The sequence below is a fragment of the Rousettus aegyptiacus genome, unplaced genomic scaffold (assembly GCF_014176215.1).
Source record: "Rousettus aegyptiacus isolate mRouAeg1 unplaced genomic scaffold, mRouAeg1.p scaffold_m13_p_3, whole genome shotgun sequence".
Lineage (NCBI taxonomy): Eukaryota > Metazoa > Chordata > Mammalia > Chiroptera > Pteropodidae > Rousettus > Rousettus aegyptiacus.
In genome coordinates, this window is record NW_023416306.1 from 79,332,335 (window position 1) to 79,352,320 (window position 19,986).

At 47.1% G+C, this 19,986-nt stretch overlaps 2 protein-coding genes across 6 annotated transcripts in view; one reads left to right on the forward strand and one right to left on the reverse strand.

The window, feature by feature from the left end:
* The window catches only part of NINJ1 (ninjurin 1), a 33,867-nt gene extending 21,972 nt beyond the window's left edge, over positions 1-11,895 (forward strand). The window contains exon 4 of the mRNA XM_016126008.2: positions 11,576-11,895. The gene's annotated coding sequence lies outside the window, so the exon portion shown is untranslated. The remainder of the gene's footprint in view (positions 1-11,575) is intronic.
* Positions 466-17,393, reverse strand: CARD19 (caspase recruitment domain family member 19). 5 transcript variants are annotated; one of them, XM_016126003.2, is made up of 7 exons: positions 17,239-17,363; positions 14,306-16,621; positions 4,802-4,944; positions 2,864-3,017; positions 1,679-1,738; positions 1,360-1,557; positions 466-742 (listed from the first exon to the last, which is right to left on the reverse strand). In XM_016126003.2, exons 3-7 carry the CDS (start codon positions 4,898-4,900, stop codon positions 627-629), a joined length of 627 nt encoding a protein of 208 aa, XP_015981489.2. In that variant the 5' UTR covers positions 4,901-4,944; positions 14,306-16,621; positions 17,239-17,363; the 3' UTR covers positions 466-626. The 5 variants fall into 5 exon arrangements, with proteins under 5 accessions (XP_015981489.2, XP_015981491.2, XP_015981487.2 ...); XM_016126005.2 differs by lacking the exon at positions 14,306-16,621 and having other exon boundaries at positions 1,360-1,431; positions 17,239-17,393; XM_016126001.2 differs by lacking the exon at positions 14,306-16,621 and having other exon boundaries at positions 17,239-17,393.
* Positions 17,394-19,986: the final 2,593 nt, after the last annotated feature.

A 19,986-nucleotide genomic window follows, 5' to 3' on the forward strand; every position in this document is an offset into this window, starting at 1 on the left:
CCCACAAGGCTTGGGTGACAGAGTGATCTGGTGGTGACTACATATCCTACCCATCTGGGGCTGGGGGCTGGGGAGGGAGAGGGAGAGGTGATGGGCAGGAATTAGTGTAGGAGGAGGGAGCTCTGGAGAGAAACAGAGGTGGCCACGGAGAGAAGACATGTAGCAAAGGGGATGACATGGGCCAGTGGGGTGGAGGGATGTCTAGGGAGACAGTGGGATGGGAGAATTTCTGGAGGCCAGTGGGGTGGGGGACATCTTGGAGAACAATGGGGGAATGTCTTGGGACAGGTGCTGGAACAGGTAGCCCAGGTGGAGGGGTGAGGCCCAGGCCCACAGCAATGGGGAGTATGGCCTGAGTAGGACCTGAGCCTAAGCTGGATGGGACTCCAAGAACCCTCAGAGTCAGCTCCTGCAAGAGGCATGTAGAGTCTCAAGTCAGAATCATAAAAAAAAGAAAACAACTCCTAAGCGGAGAGAGGAGACTCGCACATTTAATATAATTAAGCACCTTTGTAAAAAGGTGTAGTGCTTCTTACAGTAATTATAAATAGTAAAATAGCATTTAGAAAAGAAGCTGGCCCCAGGCAGGGCTCTTTGGTACATGATGGGCGGCAGTGGCTGGTCTGTCAGAGGCCTCCCAGGTCATCTGTCAGAAAGGCCAGCAGGAAGCGGCTGACGTGCCTGTCCACGATGACTGGAGAGAAGCCCAGGACGCGCCGGGCCCCTGGAAGCACCTTGGGGTCTAGAACACAAGGGTGTCTCAGAACTGGCTAAAGATGTCTTCTCTTAGCCTCATGGCCCTGTGTCTTATACCCGAGTAATATTAGGTCCCCTCCACAGCCAAGTGGGCCTGTCACGCACTGACCCCACACAACCTTAATAATCTCTGCATGGCCAAAAACGGACTGTTGGGCTGCCATGATAGCCGAGAGTGGGCCTCAGCCATGGGCCTCCCATCCATCGGTCAGGGCTATGACACTGGAAGGGACCCCAGACTGTGGGGGTATCCTACTCCAGGCCTGATGCAGGACAGGGCTTTCTAACCTCTGAGCTCCAGCTATGCCCCTCCTCCATGAGGGGTCATCATTCTCTGACCCCTGGGGGTAGAAGGCCACCAAGGGCTGGGTATGGGTATCGGGACTCACCACTGCTGGGCCTAGTGGGCTTGGGCCCCAAACTCTCTATTTCCCCTGAGTCCAGTTGCTGTCCCACTGCAGGTGAGGAAACTGGGGTGCAAAGAGGCTGGGGACTAGTGTTTCCCTATAGAACTGTGTGGACAGTGTGCCTGACAAATGTGGGAGCCCCTCTGCCCTGGGGTCTCATGGGGGCTGGGCTGAGGCCTGGCCAGGCAGCACCTACCTGGAGGGCAGCAGTAGACGAGGAGGGCCAGCCCTGCAGCCAGGCCAAGACAGGCCAAGAAGGCCACAGGTCCTGGGAGAGAAATGAGCATCAGGGGCTGCCTGTACCTTGGAAGGCAGGGAAGAGTCCTGAGGCTGAGAGGGATAGGCTTGTGTCCCACGCTGGGGTCAGCCAGGCAGGGACACCCCCAGTGAGCACCTAGGGGGTTATGTCCACAAATAGTCAGGAGCAGAGCCCAACTTGGAGTGGAGAAGCCCCCAGGTAGAGATAGAGGCCTGGGTGGGAGGGAAGCCCAAGGGAGGAAGCAGAAGGTGGTTACCCCTGTCACTGAGCTCTTGGCTTCCGGTGCCTGAGTCTAGCTCTGTGCAATCTGAGTTCTCTGGAAACAAAATCACAGGGTGTGATTAGTCATGGGTGGGCCAAAGAGGAAAGTGCTCACCCACCCTCAGGAAACCAAGGGGGCTGCCAAGGTCCCTTGGTTCCGCGACCATCTAGCCCCAAGCCAAGCTATGCTAGACCATTCTGTACTGGCACTGAGACTTCAGGCCCCACTTGGGGAGTCAATGCCAGGAAGGAGACTTTGCACTTTATAGGACCTTGAGGGCCATGGGGTGGGGGTGGAGGGCAATCATTCCCTGGTGGCCAGGAGGCACCACATGCAACATGAACACCTGCCCATTGAAGGTCTGATGTTCATATATCAGCAGGATGCTCTCTCCCCAGGCCCCCAACCAGCCACCAGCCAGATGGCCCTGAGAGCAACCAGAAGCCTGGAAAGTACTTGACTCCTAGCAAGGCTGTGGGGTCTTGGTGGCTGGTGTGACAAAATAGTCCAGTGCCAGAGCTTAGAGCCAGTCCTGCCAGCTTGTCCTTCGGGTAAGACATCAGCCCTGCATATAGCTGAGTGGAACCACGCATTCCTTCAGGGCCTCTGACTTCTTCTGAGAATCAAGGTACAGTAGCTGCTCCTCCTGGGGACCAGGGCAACCCTACCTGCACCTTCCCCATCCTGGTCCCAGAAGTTCAAAGGGACCCTCACACACCTCCTAGGCCTACAGGTGAGACCCTCTTAAATGAAACACACATGCCCTGGACTTGCTGTCTGGGCCTGTGACTGTTCTAGAGAAAACCCATACTGGGAATCTACCTGGGTGAAGGGTGGACACAACCTCATATCCACTATGGGGGCCAGTTTCCTCAAGGCTGATATAGCCCACAGCTGTGCGCCATTTCAATCAGAAGGGGAAGGATTCTCCCAGTGCACTTGTTATAGCAAGAAAAGGCAGATGCTACATTTTATATAAAAACTGGCACAAAAGAAAGAGAGACAGAGAGACAGAGAGAGAAACAGAAACAGGTAGGGAGACAGAGATATCTGTGTTGCTAGAAATACTATCTGCCATCTGGAGGCCATATGAGATAAGACTTGGCCAGAGGTGGTCCTCTGGAGAGGCACTGAGCAGCACAGAGACGCTGAGGCCTGGAGACTGAGATACACACTTACGCAGAGTGTGCCGGCTGGGCAGGTGGCTGTGCAGTGGCTGTGCATGGATATATAAGGCACGGTAGAACTCCTGGCAATCCCGCTCATTGCTCCGCTGCAGGTGGCCCAGGAGGTCACAGAGCCGCACACGCAAGGATGCTTTTGGGTTTCGGAACTGGTGGCATAAGGAGCGCAAAGGAAGATCAGGCTGGAGTAGACTGGGCCAAAGGTGGCTGTGGGATGGGGTTAGAAGGGCCCTGGGGTCAAACCCCCAACTCCCTCTGGCCCCAGCTTCCTCATGGAGGGATGACTCTCCCTAGGTGCTCCAAATGCCCCTGGGGAGGTAGTGATTATGACCTCATGGTACCTAAGACTCTGTTGGGGTCCCAGTATGGATACTAATCCTCACACTCCCAGGAAGGGCAAAGAGAGGTCACTGACAAAGGTAGTGGTGACATTATCCCGCGTGGGAACTTAGTGGCTTGCTCTGTGACTTCAGCAAGTTGCTTCACCCCTGAAGATTCAGTTTGCTCATTGTAAAATAAATAAACCCACACGGTAGGGTTGTTACAGGGAATCAATGAGGTAATGGTGTGATAACTTCTAATAGTTTACAGTCTACAAGAATGTGATTCAAGTATTTAAAAAATAAATTGAGGTAAGGAGAAAAGAATTGGCTCTTTCGAAGTGTTTGATGGAGAAATGTGTGGTTTTGAAGGTTCAGTGGATGGAACACTTGATTGGCATTGACCACCAGAATCAGGAGATTGTGACCTGATGCTGCCACCTGGTGGCGGCATACCATTCATTCTACATGGAACTGGAACTGAACCACAAATGTGCAGAGCAGGAGCCATAAGTATTCTCCAGGAAAGAGACTATGTGGGTGTAAGCACATGTGCAGAGATTTTTCTTGTGCAAATGTTGGAAATCGTTTAAAAATTTTACAATGAACATGTATTAGACTTTTAATCACAATAGTAAGATATAAATTTGAGCTATTTTTAAACTTCTTGTACTACTTTAATCACTTAAGAAGTATCTGAGGGGTGGCTCCATGGTGTAGTGGTTAGTATGTCTGCTTTACATGCAGAAGGTCCTGGGTTCATGCCCCAGGTGGAGCCACGGACCATACCCTGGGTACACGAGGCCCCCCAGGTGCACCAGGCCCAGGGTGCACGCCATGAGTGTGGGGGAGAAGATGCTCCACCTTCAGAGATCCAATTCTTAAGGGGAAACGGCAACATCTATAGGTCAAGGGTCGAAGTAGGGGGTGGCGGCAGAGTGGGGAGCAGATTCAAGAGGGAAAAAAAAGAAAAAAAGAAATGTCTGAGCCAGTAGCAGGTCCATGTGCATTCCTGTTCTGTCGAGGATCAACCTCACCTGTCCCCAGGAGAGGTCCCAACCCTCTGGACAGCCCTGCATGTGGAACCATTAACCTGTGCCAAGGTAGGAAGCTGCAGTTCCAGGAAAAGGGCTCACTCAGTGACCAAGTTGGGACATGGGCCCCTTGTATCCCAAGGTTCTGGCTGGCATCCACCCTCAGCCCCACAGGGGAGCCAGAAAAATGGGTGTATCAGGCAAGGTAACCCATTCTCAAGCAGTGTCCATGGACAGGATGGGCCATATTACCCCAAAATGTTTGTCCATTTTGAACTTTCAGAAGAGGGAAGAGCCACGTGGCACCAGGGTAAGGCCTGGCTGGTACCGTTACTCCCTTCTCCCCTGTTCCCAGGTTCGTTGCATGTTATCACATGTCTCCTGTGATACTCCCAGCATCTTGGGAAGGGGCCAGCATACACAATGACATACAGAGACTGAGACTGAGAGAGTTAATGTTCTGGGCCCAAGGTTACCCCAAAGAGACAGGTTTTCACCTCTGAGCTCTCCTGCCTTCTACTTTTTCCCAACCCAGACAGGAAGGAACAGGAGAGTTGCGTCTGTCCCATCCCTCAGCACCTTTTCCGCGTCCTTGTTGCTGAGGATTTGGGGATAATAGCGGTTCAGCTGGAGGATGATCCTGTCCACCTGCTGCTCACTCAGACGCCCATGGCCCATCAGAAAAGGCGTGTCCTGAACCAGGCGGTCACAGTAGGTCTGCTCTGAAACAGAGGTAGACAGTGCAGAAGGCATTAGCCAGCACAGCCTGAGGAGGGGGCAGCAGGCCCCACCACGATGCAGTGTTGGTACAAACCCCTTGCATCAGGGCCCCCATGCCCATGGGAGGCCTGCCAGCTGTAAGCACCTAGATAACTGCTGACATTCCAGTCAGCACGGGTCTTACTCACAGCCCAGAGCCCCTCAGGCCTTGCCAACCCCCTGGCCAAGATACGGAGTGAGTGCGTGCAGTGAGAATAGTCCAGAGTACTCAAAAGCAAAACAGAATTTCTGCCCACTCTCTTCTATGAAAATAAACTCTGAGGAACTGAGAGTATGCTGTCCACAGGCCCCCACAGGGCCCTCTGGGGAAGAGCATGGGCAACCTGGAAAAGGCCCAACCCATAGCTCCCACAGCCTCCAATGTCATGGGGACAAGAGCACGGGGCTCAGGGTAGCCCATGCTGGCATGGCACAGGATCACATGAGCAGAAGGTGGACAGGATCATCCCCAGTCTGTCTGTAAGGCTTTAAGGAGCTGCCACCAACAGCAGACCAGGAGGCCTGCCCAGGGAACTGGGAAAGGCTTTTTCTTCTTTCGGAAGCACCATTAAAGAACCATGGTTGCACCTTCTTCTCCATTAAGAACTTTCCTTAGAATGATATGCTTTTAAAGACAAGGGGTGGCGTAGAGGTTGGCAGGCAGGAGACACAGGGTCTCCAAAGGAGGGTCCTGAGTCCCTGTGGCATCAGCTTCCTGAACAGATACACCACCTTACTTATTTACCTGTGGAAGTTTGTCCCATTCCCTGGTGGGCATAGGGGCTGGGGGGTGGGCAGGGCTATATAGGAGGAGAGTTTTTGTATGTGATTGGAGTTAAGTTGGTACCAGTTCAAAGATTGTTATAACTTTAGTAGGTTATGTGTAATCCTCATGGTAACCACAAAGAAAATAGTTACACAATATACATAAAATGAAATAAAAATGTGTTGCTACAAAAAAAATCAACTAAACAAAAAAAGGCAATAATGAAAGGAATGAAGGACAAAAAAGCTACAAGACATACAGAAAAGAAATAGCAAAAGACAAAAGTTATTCCTATCAGTAATTACTTTAAATGTAAATGGACTAAACTCTCCAATCGAAAGGCAGAGATTGACAAAATAGATCTGTGGTCTGTGGTGCTGTGATTTATAAGAAATATATGTTTGGTCTTTGTCCCACTTCCTGGCAAACAACTCTTAAAACTCTGGAATTAAGATCTTAAGCAATGAGCCATGAATGTGAGAATCTTTTGCTACTCATAACAAAACTCTTTCAACCTCACCCAAGTTTGTGTTAACGAGGTGACTTTTAGAAAGCCCCTGAATAACCACAGGGTGGGTGGGACCTGGTTGCCAGGGGAACCAACCAAATGATTAGAGGGTTGGAACTTTTAGCTCCAACCTCTGAGGAGCGGAGAGGGTGATAGAGGTTGAAAAATCACCAATGGCCAACGATTTAATCAATCATGCCTATGTAATTAAACCTCTATGAAAACCCAATAGGACAGGGTTTAGAGAGTTCTGAGGTGCTGGGAGGGTGGCCCATCCAGCAGGGGCATGGAAGCTCTGCACCCCTTTCCACATGCCTTGCCCTATGTTTCTCTTCCATATGGCTGTTCATTTGTACCCTTTGAAATATCCTTTGTAATAAATCAGCAGCAAGTAAAGTGTTTCCCCCGAATTCTGTGAGCCACTCTAGCAAATGATCTAACTCAAGGAGGTGGTTATGAGAAATCCAATTTATAGCCAGTTGGTCAGAAGTCTAGGTGACAACCTGAACTTGTGACTGGCATCTGAAGTGGGAGCAGTATTGTGGGACCGAGCCCTTAACCTGTGGGATCTGATGCTATCTCCAAGTAGATGGTATGAGAACTGAGTTAAATTGTAGGACACCCAGTTGCTGTCCACCAGAGAACTAGATAATTGCTTGGGGGAGAGAGACAAACCCCACACATTTGGTAGCCATAACTATCAGAAGTATTGAGAAGTTGAGGGTTTTGTGTATGAGTAGAGGAGAAATAGTGTTCTTCTCTCAGGATTAAAAAAATGTATGACTCAACTATATGCTGTCTTCAAAAGGTTCATTTCAGATCTAAAGACACAAATAGGGCGAAAAGGAAATGATGGAAAAAGATATTCCATGCAAATAGTAACCACGAGAGCTTAGGTGGCTATACTAATATGAGTAAAAAAGACTTTAAGTGAAAAATTGTTACATGAGACCAAAGTACATTATCTATTAAGAAAAAAGACATTCACCAAGGAGATATAACAAACATATATGCACCAAATATAAGAGCACCAAAATATATGAAGCAAACATTGGTAGAATTGAAGGGAGAAAGCTTTATAATAATAGTTTGAGACTTCAATACACAACTTTTAATAAAAGACACAACCAGACAGATCAATAAGGAAACAGAGGATGTGAACAGCTCTATAAACCAATTATACCTAACAGACATACACACAACACTCCACCCACAATAGAAAAATATACATTTTTCTCAAGTGCACATAGGATACTTTCCAGAATAGACCTCAAAACAAGTTTGGCCACAAAGTAAGGCTTAATAGATTTTAAAAGATTGAAATTAGGAGAGGAAAAAAAAATGGCATAGATGATAGAGGCTCTGTTTATCCCTTTGGCGACCAAGTCAAACAAGGAGCAGCAGCAGGGAAAAATTGCCTGGGATTTAGAGGAACAAGCCATACAACTAGGCAGAAATCCAAGAAAGCACCCTGCAATGGCAGAAGGTAGAACGGGGTGAGGATGCAGGGTTGCCCAGACTCTAGTTGCTGAGTGAGCCGGAGGCTGCAGCAGCAGCAGCAAAAGCCTCCTAAAGGGGCCGAGTCTGAGAGCAGATTTTCATGGTGACGGACCTGCTCGCTCTGAGCACCAGAGCCGATTCGCCTGCACACAGGGGACTTACTGGGAGACATTGTCGGAGTGAGGACCGAGGCAAAACTCACTTTGTACAGAAGTGCCAGTGGTATCCATTGTTCCCTGTTGAGCCCCCATCCCACCCCCACCCCCACTTTCCAGTGTGCCGAACACAGTGCCACCATAGCTGTAACGTCATCAAACTGGATACAGAAGTCGTTCCACCCAGAGGATTCCCTGAAACCCCTTCTCCCCCAACTTGCAGCCCTGCCCAACCACATCCAGGTGTATCCTCAGCAAGTCAGGTGCTCCTTGCTGAGCAGCGCCTAGACTCACATTGGAGCAAGCTGGCCTCAGTTTCTGGTTTGGCCTTTTGAGGTGACTATAAGCATAGCATCTGTGGATTGCTTGCTGAATCTTAACAGGTGGCCCCAGAGGGGTAGAAGCTTGGGCTAAATTTGGCCTGGAGCCGAACCTCTCTCAGGACTGAGCCATTGGATATCTACTTCACAAATCCATACTAATAAGACAGGGAGACTTAGGAACTTTGCTTAATACATAGAAACAGACACAAAAAGGCAGCCAAAATGGGAAGACAAAGAAGCAGAAACCATATGAGAGAACAGAACAGAGATCCAGATATAATGGAGTCAAGTAATCTAACGGATGCAGAGTTCAAAATACTAGTTATAAAGATGCTCAATGAACTTTTGGGAAGTGTAGATAAATTCAGTGAGAACTTCATAAAAAACATAAAAATGGAAATGGAAAGTTTATAAAAGGGAACCAGCCTGAAATGGAGAACACATTATCTGAGATGAGAAGTATATTAAATAGAATAAACAAAGGAATAAACAGAGTGAATAAAGAAAAAGATCAAATGCCCTATCTAGAGGACAGGAAAGCCAATCAGGATATATGATCAGAATGGCAAGAGAAAAGATGCCAAGACTATAAAAATAATTTAAGGAGCATATGGGCCCACACCAAAGTACATCATAATTAAAATGCCAAAGGTTAAATATAAAGAAAGAATCTTAAAAGCAGCAAGAGAAAAACAGTGAGATACTTATAAAGGAAGACCTAAAAGACTGATAGCTGATTTCGCAAAAGAAACTGCAGGACAGAAGGGGTTGGCAAAAAGTATTTGACAGGATGAAGACCCAAGATTTACAACCAAGAATAATTTATCCATCAAAGCTATCATTTACGGTTGAAGGACAGATAAAAGAGCTCCCCAGACGAAATAAGCTAAAGGAATTTATCACCACCAAGCCAATATTACAGGAAATTTTGGAGGGACTTCTTTAAGAAGAAAAAACATTTATCAAAAAAAGGAATCAAGAAGGGTAACAACTACATTCCTATCGATAAGTACCTCAAATGAAAAAGAATTAAATGCTCCAACTAAAAGATAGAATGGATGAATGGAAAGGAAAACAAGACCCCTACATGTTGCCTATAAGAGACTCACTTCAGATTAAAAGATGCACACAGACTAAAAGGAAGGGGATGGAAACAGCTATTGCTTTGATGGACCTAGAAGGTATTTAAGTCAGAGAGAGAAAGATAAACACTATATGAGCTCACTTATATGTGGAATCTAAGGAATAAAATGAACAAACTAATGAAAAATGGACTCAGAAATATGGTGGACAATTTGGTGACAGAGAGGAGGTGGTTTTAGGGGGCTGGGAGAATGGGGTGAGAAGTTAAAGAAGTACAAATTAGTAGGTGATGAATGGCCATGGGGATGGGGAGCATGGCATAGGGAATGCAATTAGCATTAACACATTGGCTAGGTGGAGTGGCAGGGGAGGGATGGAGCAATTGGGGGGGATCATTTTACAAACTATACAGATGTCTAACCAATGTACTGTATACTTGAAACTAATTAAAATAAAGAAATTTTTTTAAAACCATCATAAACAAAATCAAGAGAGAAAAAAAGGTTGAAATTATACAGAGAAACTTTTCTGATCACATAGAATAAAGCTAGAAATCAATAACAGAAGGAACACTGAAAATTCCACAAGTATGTTGAAATGAAACAACCAATGGATCAAAGAAGAAATAAAAAATTGACAGACCTTTAGATAGACTGACAAAAAAAAAGAGACTCAGAAATTAAAGTGAAGACGTTACTGCCAATTTTACAGGAATAAAAAGGATTATAAGAGGGTACTATGAACATTTGTATGCCAATAATTTGGACAACCTAAATGAAATGAACGAATTCCTAAAAATACAATTTACCAAAGCTGAATCATAAAGAAATAGAAAATATAAATATGTGTAACTAGTAGGGAGAATAAATCAGTAATCAAAATTGTCCCAGCAAATAAAAGTCCAGGATCAGATGGCTTCATTGGTGACTTCTACCATAATTTAAAGAACTAATATCAATCCTTCTCAAACTCTTCCAAAAAAAACTGGATAGGAAATAACACTTCAGAACTCATTCTCTGAAGCCATAAACCAGATACCAAAACCAAACAAAGACACTAAAAGAAAACTATAGATCAGTATCACTCATGATTACTTATGCAAAAATCCTCAACAAAATACTAGAAAACTGAATTCAGCAGCACAGTAAAAAGATTTATTCCCAGAATGTAAGGATGGTTCAACATACAAAAATCCATCAATATAATAAATCACATTAATAGCATAAAGAAAAAAAATATGATCATCTCAAGTGATACAGGAAAAGCATTTGACAAAATGTAATACTCTCTCTTGATTTAGAATCAGTAAATCAGAAATAGAAGAAAACTTCCTCAACATGATAAAGGTCATACATAAGTCTACAGTAAACATTATATTCAATGATAAAAGATGGAAGCTTTTGCCCTAAGATCGAGAATAAGACAAAGATGCCCACTCTCACCATTTCTATTCAACATAGTACTATAAGTCCTATTCAGAGCAAGTAGGCAAGAAAAGGAAATAAAGGCATCCAATTAGAAGGGAAGAAGTAAAATGATCTCTGTTCACAATGACATAATCTTATATACAGAAAACCTCAAAATTAAAACTGTTAGGACTAATATATTCAACAAAGTTGCAAGACACAAAATCAACACACAAAAATCAGTTGCATCTCTATACACTAACATTAAACAATCCAAAAAAATAGCATAATTCCATCTACAGTAGCATTAAAAATAATAAAATACTTAGGAATAAGTTTAACCAATGGAGTGAAAGTCTTGTACATTTAAAACCACAAAAAAAAATTTCTGAAAAAAATAAAACACAAATAAATGGAAAGATACACCATGTTCATTGTCGGGAGCCATTTCGAGACATGACGGGAGCCATTATGAGGCACTGAAGAAGTCACGTAGCTGATAGCCATGAAGCAGCTGCTGAGACTGCTTAAACAATGGTTCTAGGAAGCAGGGTGTGGAGTTAAAACGTTACTGATCCAGGAGGGGAGGTTTGCCTCCTAAAGAAATCCTTTTAAGATAGTGGAATGTTTTACAGCCCAGAAAGCAAGGATGTTTGTACACTGAGGGAAGGATGTATAGGAACTTATGTAAATGCCAGCATTCCTATGGTATTGTACTCTGTGCTTTGCTATTGTGTTCAAAAAGATATATAAAGGCTATGCAAAATAAACTCGAGGCTGCAGCATTGACTGTATGCCCTCCGAAAGTTCTCTCCTGTCTTCTTTTTTCTTAGGCTTCGCCCCTCTCTTTCAGGTGCTGATCGACTTTAGCCGGCTGGCTCCGGCAGTTCATGGACTGGAAAACTCATTATTGTGAAGATGACAATACTACTCAAAGCAATCTTCAAATTCAATACACTCTGTATCCAAACCCAAATGATGATTTTTGCAGAAACAGAGAAGGCCAACCTAAAATTCATATATCAAGGAACCTTCATTGCAAAAACAATCCTGAAAAAGAACAAAGTTGGAAAACTCACACTTCTCGATTCCAATACTGCAAAGCTACAGGAATCATGTAGTGGCATAAGGACAAACATACAGAAGAATGAACAAGAATAAAAAATCTAAAAATAAAAAAAAAAACATTTTGAGTGGAAAAAAAACAGAGTGAAAAGACAGCCCACAGAATGGGACAGAATACCTGCAAAGTATATATCTGATACATCCAGTTTGATGTAGTCCCATTCATTTATTTTTTCTTTTACTTTCCTTGCCTTTGAGTCCAAGGTTCTTGAGTTTCATCCTATGTTTTCTTCTATGTATTTTATTGATTCCAGTCTTATATTCTGGTCTTTAATCCATTTTGAGTTAATTTTGATGTGTGGCGATAGACAACAGTCTCGTTTCATTCTTTTGCAGGTGACTTTCTAGTTTTACCAGCACTATTTATTGAAGAGGCTTTCCTTTTTCTACTGTATGTTTTGCCTTTTTTCTTGAAAATTTGCCCATATACATATGGGTTTATTTCTGGACTCTTGATTCCGTTCCACTGGTCCGTGTGTCTGTTTTGCTGCCAATACCATGCCGTTTTGATTACTGTTGCTTTGTAATATAATTTGAAGTCTGGCAGAGTGATGCCTCCAGCCTCGTTCTTTTTTCTCAGGATGGCTTTGGCAAGTAGGGGTCTTTTGTGCTTCCATACAAATCTGATGGTTTTTTGTTCTATTTCTGTAAAAAAGGCCAATAGGATTTTGATGGGGATTGCATTAAATCTGTATAATGCTTTAGGTAATATGGTCAGTTTAACTATGTTGATTCTTCCAATCCAAGAACATGAAATATCTTTCTATTTCTTTGTATTTTCTTCAATTTCTTTTAATAGGGTCTTGTAGTTTTCATTATATAGGTCCTTAACATGTTTCGTTAAATTTATTCCTGGGTATTTTATTCTTTCTGTTGCAATTGCAAAAGGAATTATTTTTTCCATTTCTTTTTCTGACACTTCAGGATTACTATCCAGAATATATAAAGAACTCCTACAACTCAGCAACAACAAATTCACAAACAACTCAATTAAAAAGGGACTTGACTATGCATTTCTCCAAAGAAGATATAAAAATGGCTACTACCCATATGAAAAGATACTCAGTATCATTAATCATCAGATACATACAAATCAAACCATAATGAGATATTACTTCATTCTCATTAGGGATATTATGCACACGCGCGCGCACGTACACACACACATACACACACACACACACACAGATGAAATTGGAACTCTCATGCATTGCTGGTAAGTATATAATATGGAGCAACCACTAAGGAAAAATAGTATGGCAGTTCCTCAAAAAGCTGAACACTGAGTTGTCATATGAATTCTATTCCTAGGTATATACCAAAAAGAACTGAATACAGGGACTCAAACAGATACTTTCACAGCAGTGTTCAGAGTAGCATTATTCACAGTAGACAAAAGGTAGAAACAACCAATGGATGAATGAATGAACAAACAAAATGTGGTATATACACATAGTAAAATTAAAATTATTCAACCTGAAAAAGGAAATTCTGACACATGCTACAACATGGGTGGACCTTGAAAACATTATGCTGTTTAAATAAGTCAGACACAAATAGATAAGTATTATATGTCTTCACTTATATACCTAGAATAGGCAAATTCTAGAGACAGAAAGTAGAATGTTAGTTACCAGGAGCTGTAGGCATAGAAAAAAGGTGAGTTATTGTTTAATGGGGATAGAGTTTCTGTCTGGGATGATAAAAGAAGTTCTAGAAATGGATAGTGGTTATGGTTTTACAATGTTGTGAATGTATTTAATGCCACCGAAATAGTTAAAATGGTACCACATACGCACATAAAATAAATGGATAATTAAACTGTGGCTCATCTATATGATGAAATATAATTCAGTGATAAAAAGACCTATGGAGTCACAGAAAGACATGGAGGAAACTTAAATGCATATTGCTAAAAGTGAAAGAAGCTAATCTGAAAAGGCTATATATTACATGATTCCAACAGAAAATGGAAAACTATGGAGACAGTAAAATTGTGAAGATGACAATGCTACTCATGCCAGGGATTAAGGAAGAGGGAAGGGTTGCCAGGGGTTAGGGAAGAGGGAGGGGTGAACAGGTGGAGCAAAGAATTTTTACAGCAATGAAACTACTCTGTATGACACTGTAATGGGAATACAGGACATTATGCATTTTTCAAAACTCACAGAATTTATAGGAGTGAACCATAATATAAATTATAGTTAGTACTAATGTATCAATATTGGTTTATCAAGTATAACAAATGTACCATCATCAATGCAAGATGTCAATAACAGGAGAAAATAGAGGGGGTGGGGATGGATCCTCTGTACTATCTGCTCAATATGTTATACAGTAAAATTGCTCTAAAACAAAATCTAGTAATCTAGTAATTAAAAAGAATTCCAGTGTTGAATTCTGAAGAAAAAATGAGGGTCACAGAAAGCAAATGAATCCTTGGGTCTGGTGGGGTTACCTGGGAAGGAGCAATGGAAACGTTCTGACTTGATTGGGTCTGGGCTGGTATACACTTGTCCAAACTTATCAAAGTATTCACTAAAAGTGAATGCAGTTGATTGTAAGTAAATTATACCCCAACAAATGGTCTCCTCCCCGATTTCCTCTGTGGAGTCAACTTAATAGACCGTTTGTCTTCCTCATCTCTCTCTCATTGTCAACTCTTTCTGGCTAGTCTTTTTGCCCTAGAACACAAATTTCTAACTTCTAAATTCTCCCAGCATGGAAGACAAACTCATCAGCAGCCCCATCAAAGTGAGAAGCTGCACACATGGACACTGAGAGACCTGTCACAGCCACATGAGCAGGACCCTCCTGGCCATCTGGCTTCAGCACTCTGACTAAAGTTAAGAATACCAGCCAGAGTTTACAGAGTGTGCCCCATGGCCAGGCACTCTGTGCATATAGATTATCTTCATTCTTCAATCAGCGTGAGCACAGCTACCACCCCCATTATCAGATGGGGAAACTGAGGCACGGTGAGTAAAGTACCTGCCCAAGAGTTCAGCCAGCTGGGGAGTTATGAATTAAGGTTGGGGCCCAAGCACAGTGAAGGGGCCACCTCTCGACATCCAGACTTTCTGTTCCACTAACAACATACTAATTAACTATGCACTTAGCTGCATCATGTCTGCTCTCAGACAGACTCACTAGGACAGGCCCAAGGCTGTCCTGTCCAGTATGTTCAGCTGTGCACAGGGCTAGCACACAGTAGGCACTCACTGAAGAGTTCTGGAATGAACACATGTACTTCTGAGACCCAAGGGCAAGAACTATTGGTGGAGCATGGCCCACACCCAGCATCGGATCCTCCAGCCCTGTGAACCAATAGCTAGGCGGAGCCCCTGCTGCCACCAGCTATGACTCATCTGGCACAGTGGTACAGCCTGAGGACTGAGACTTTGGATCCTGCCTCACCCTACGTTTCCTGTGGTTGCTGTAAACTGTGCACACAAACCACACCCAGGAGGCCACTCGAAGATACAAAAAGGTACAGGAAAGGAAACTAATTTGGTCCCAGGTCCTGATAAACATTCCCAGACAGTTTTTACAGAAGAATGCTCTGGCACGAAACCCACCAAGACTTTGCCAGCTAACTTTGCCAAGCCCCACCTCCCCTTTTTGCCTAGCTAGTACCAGGACCAGAGACTCCCAGCTGGTTACTTGCCCCTCCCTGACACTTATGGCTGGGTGAGAGCTGGCCCCACCTGCACTCCTCACCTAGCCCTCCAGACCCCTGGGCCTTCCCACATGGCAGCCCCCAACTGCACCACACTGCCCAGTACCCCGACCCCAGGCCAAAAACGCCTATCCCTGTGGTTTCCTGGCTAACTTGTGCTTAGCTCAGTATCCTCCCCAAGAGGCTCTCTTGAGTTCCCCTGGCTCCTGCCCCACCACAGTCCAGATGCTTGGGCCTCAGTCTCCCCTCCTGAATGAACTTTTCCAGAATCCCCTCCTAACCCAGAGTCTGACCTGGCCTTGGGCATGGAGGAGCTGAGACTGCTCACTCCCCAGCATGCCACAGGCAGGGACTGGTGCTGCAGCAACAGTAACAGCTATAGTAACATTTGGCCAGTGCCTGCCCAGTGTAGACACAGTAGGTCCCACACATACTCCACACACAGTGATGGCAGGAAGAGAGATCAGGGGGCCTGGGAAGGACACAGGTCTAGTCCTAGCTCTGCCACTGACCACCTGAGGCGCCTGGTGCTTTGCACCTGCCCAACATGAGCCTTTGTTTCTTCATCCACACACTAAGATGATATTCCATATTTTCCCATATAGTGCTGCCGGATGGGAAGTGCCTACTACAGGGCCAAGCACAGGTCAGGTGCTCAGAAAGAGCAGCCACAAATAAAGAGTTCAGAGGGATGACAGGAGCAGGTGGCAGCTGGGGTCTCTTCTGGCCTAGGCTGGAACAGTGGTGTCCCTGAAGGCACCAGTGTGCAGGATCCAGGCTGGGACTCCAGTGAGTTCTGGGGAGAAAGGACAGGGACTTCTGGGGCCTTCCTGACCCCCTAGTCCTCCCCTAGATGATTTCTGCCCTATGAGGCAGAAGAGTGGGCCCCTCAGGGATAAGGTGTGGCTTCTGGGAGCCCCCACATTCCCTGATCACTCTGCCATGGTTCTGTCACAGGCCCATCATCCATCCTCAGGGTTTCTCCAACAGAGGAAGGTCCACAGAGCAGTGTGACCCCACTTGGCTTGGGCAGGAGGAAGGTGAGACCCCCAGTTCAGAGAGGCCCTCAGGGATATTTGGGCTGGTGATTCCATTCTGAAAAAAAAAAAAGTAGTTGGAGGGGCTGGGGCCACCCAGTGTGAAGTACAAAGCTTTGGGGGGCCCAGTCCGTGTCCTGGATTCCCCTGGACCTGTCCTTAATGGAGCGGTGTAGCTGGTGAGGGAACAGAGAGTCCCCAGGGTACCACACACTGCTGCAAAACTCAGCGCCCGCGGGGCCTCTTGGTCACGTGGCTGTGAGGATGGCGTGTCTATCTCCTACCAGAAGCACAGTAAGATCAGAGAGAGTATTCCTGGCACCATTTCTACTTTTACGTCCTACTCTGTCAGGTAGTCTCCTCACCCCAGCACCTCCCCACGCACATATGCACACAGGCCTTTGTCCCTAAGAACCTTCCCGGGCCTGACCATACCCCCACCCAGAACCCGCAGGACATGACCTCGCCCTACGGGGCCTGACCACAATCCCGGTCCACCGAACTCCGCGGACAGGGAAGGCGGTCATGGGCACGCAGTCACCGACAAGGTCTTTGGACCAAAACAGCGAGAGGCGGCCCCCGGGCTGAAGTCGGTATAACCGGGTACTGGGGACCACCGGGTTCTGGATGCTCATCCCGGGACATCGGGCACGACCCTGGCCCGGCCGCGCTCACCTGTCATGGCGTCGGCACGGCGTGCACACGGCCGGCACCGGCCCGTAGCCCTGCCGCCGTCCGCCACTCAGTCGTCAGTTTGGCTGCCGCCAGCGGGCCGGGAATGACCACCACCCACCCGTCTGGTTTGGCCCGCCCTTCCCGGAAAGCCACGCCCCCAGCGTCAGCGGCGTCGCTGCCCTGAGACCCGCCCGCCTCGCTGAATCCCGCCCCTTACTGAGCCCGGCTTCCTCCAGGATCAACTTCGGCGCTACCAGAAAGACTTTAGCCCCGCCCCTAGCTGAACACCAGCCCCGCTCCTGGGCCACAGGCTACAGGAGTTCCAAGTCTCGCTCTTCTTCGAAGCCCGCCTTTCCCGCTAGGCCTCGCCCTCGACGTCGGGGACGTTGCTATCAGAGCCCTGAAACCCGCACTGACAGAGCCCCACCCTCACCGAAGTCTGCTACGCCCTAGCCACAGCCCTGAACCACGCCTTTCACTGAGCCCCGCCCGCGCCGCCTATGGGGCTTCCAGGAGCCCAGAGCCTCGCTCCCGCCCGCTGGTCCTCCGAAGCGCTTAGCCCCGCCCCTCACGCGAGCCGCGCCCCACCTCCGACGCAGCCTCCTCTGCAGACGACGCACACCTTCCTGGCCCTGCCTTGTCGGAGCCCCGCCTCTGTGCGGGCCCCGCCTGCGGCCACAGCCCTCCTGGCTGCGCCGCTGAGGTTTAGGTGGCTAAATCTACTTGGCACAGTCCGCCGTCTCTCCTGGCACCGCCGTGCCTCACTCCCAGAATGAGGAAACTGAGGCTCTGAAGGAACCGACTTACCCAAGGTCATGGAGGAGGTCAGGTCGTGCGCGGTACAGGGCCAGGCCTGGAGCGAATGGCCAGTAGGCTTCCAGTACCCTAAGGAAATCAGCCAAAGAGTGCGGTGCCCGCGCAGTGACTCTCCCTAATCTAGGGGAGAAGTCGGACTCAATGGTGTGACTTGTGGGGGCACTCTCCTCTTGGGGCCTCCACGTGTGAAAGGGGGAACATCAGCCTGTCAGTGTGACCTTGTCATTTAAGTTGCTTGAACCTTAGTTACACAGACTGTAAAATGGGTGACTTAGGGCAAATCTCTCCTTCCTCGGATCCCACTCCCCCTCTGTCACAGACCTGGCCATTCCATCTGTGGCACCCACCCCAGGAAGCTCCCAGCCCTACAATCTGCCCATGTGCAGGGCTCCCACCACAAATGGAGAGCTGTGGTAGAAAAGCAAAGCAGGACCTTCACAGCAGCCATTGCGGACTGGGTTTTGATTTTAACTGATTCCTTCTCTACCTGTGCCAGCTGTTTCCCCATTAGCATGCTCTAATTTGAGATGCTGGAGCTGGACCCGGAGTCCAAGCCCAAGCTTAGCATTAACTTCTTGGACAGCACAGGGATGTTGTGCTCCCCAAGTCCATACACCCTCATGTCTGTGCCTCAGCTGTGCCCTGTAAAACAGGGTTAGGACCTACCATCAATGTTGCGTGCAGTTGGAGCCACCCAAAGAATGGATGCAGTTGTCTCCTGGAAACCCCAAAACCATTGGGCTGAGTTGTGGTGATCACTCTCTAAGAGCCAACCCCTCTGACCCAGCCTGAGCCTGCCCCAGCCTGGGAGACTACATGGGCAAGGACCCCCCAGAACAGAGGGCTGGCTCCAGGCTCCAGGGCCTCCCTCGTTGGGGAGCCCCACACAGGGACCCCCAGGGGCCTATATGAGAGGACCTCTTGAGCCCAGCAAAACCCAGCTTGAACCCTGTTACTCCACATCCTTCACCTTATGTTATTTACCTCTCAGTTCATTTCTCCCTCTGGAAGTAATGTCAGTGCTACAAAGGCAGGGTCTGGATGGACAGGGGACACAGTGGAGACAGTGGGGTATCCCAGGCCCACCCACCTCCAGGGAGCCCCAACTGCTTTCTACATTCCAGCATTCCACCTTCACAGCCACTCCTGCCACAGGATGAACAGGAAAACAAGCTTGGAGTAGGAAAGTTCCTTGTCTAAAGTCCAGAAGCCAGGACTGGGCCTCCCAGGTGCAGGAATCTCTTCAAGGGCCCCACCCCAGAGCTCACAGATGGAATGCCCCTTGGATGTGCACTCCAGGCCAGCAGGGGTGGAAGCCTGCAGCACTGGCAAGGGGCCACAAGCCTAGATTCCTACCCCAGGTGACAGGTGGGCACAGCACCCTTAGGAACAAAAGGTGTCCTCTGGCTGGGAGCGGTGCAGAGTCCTCGCTTGCTCCCCCAGGCTATCATGGAAGTGAGCACTTGGGTGTGAAGGCCTGCCCATTCATGGGGAGAGGGCAGGGATCCTCGGGACCCTCACTCCACTGAGCACTGTGAGTCTCACACATAGAGGGGACCTGATCACCCTGTGCACCATGCAAACTGAGGTTGCTACCCACCTGTCCTTGGGTGTCACGGATGCACTAGCCCTGACCCCCAGCCCCAGCCTGAGAGCTTCCATCTGTCTTTGCTTCTTTTAAATTTTGTAACCGTGCTTTATCTGATCAGAAAGTAAATATAATTTTAAATCATCAGGGAAAGCTCACACAATATGGTGTCTACACTTGCTATTCCCCTGATTTATTCAGGGCCACCTTCCTTATTCAGGCCTCTTCTCAGTCTCCCCTCCAACAGGTCAGTAAAGCCAAATAGCAAACAAGAAAGTAGAGAAAGGTTGGCAGCTCATCTCCCTAATTAATAAAGAGCTCCTATAAATCAGAAAGAGATCAAC

Coding starts and splice junctions, on each gene's coding strand:
- CARD19 (XM_016126001.2), bottom strand. Junction 3,018..4,801: donor GCAACAAGGACGCGGAAAAG/GTGCTGAGGGAT, acceptor TTATGCCACCAG/TTCCGAAACCCAAAAGCATC. Junction 1,558..1,678: donor CCAAGAGCTCAGTGACAGGG/GTAACCACCTTC, acceptor ATAACCCCCTAG/GTGCTCACTGGGGGTGTCCC.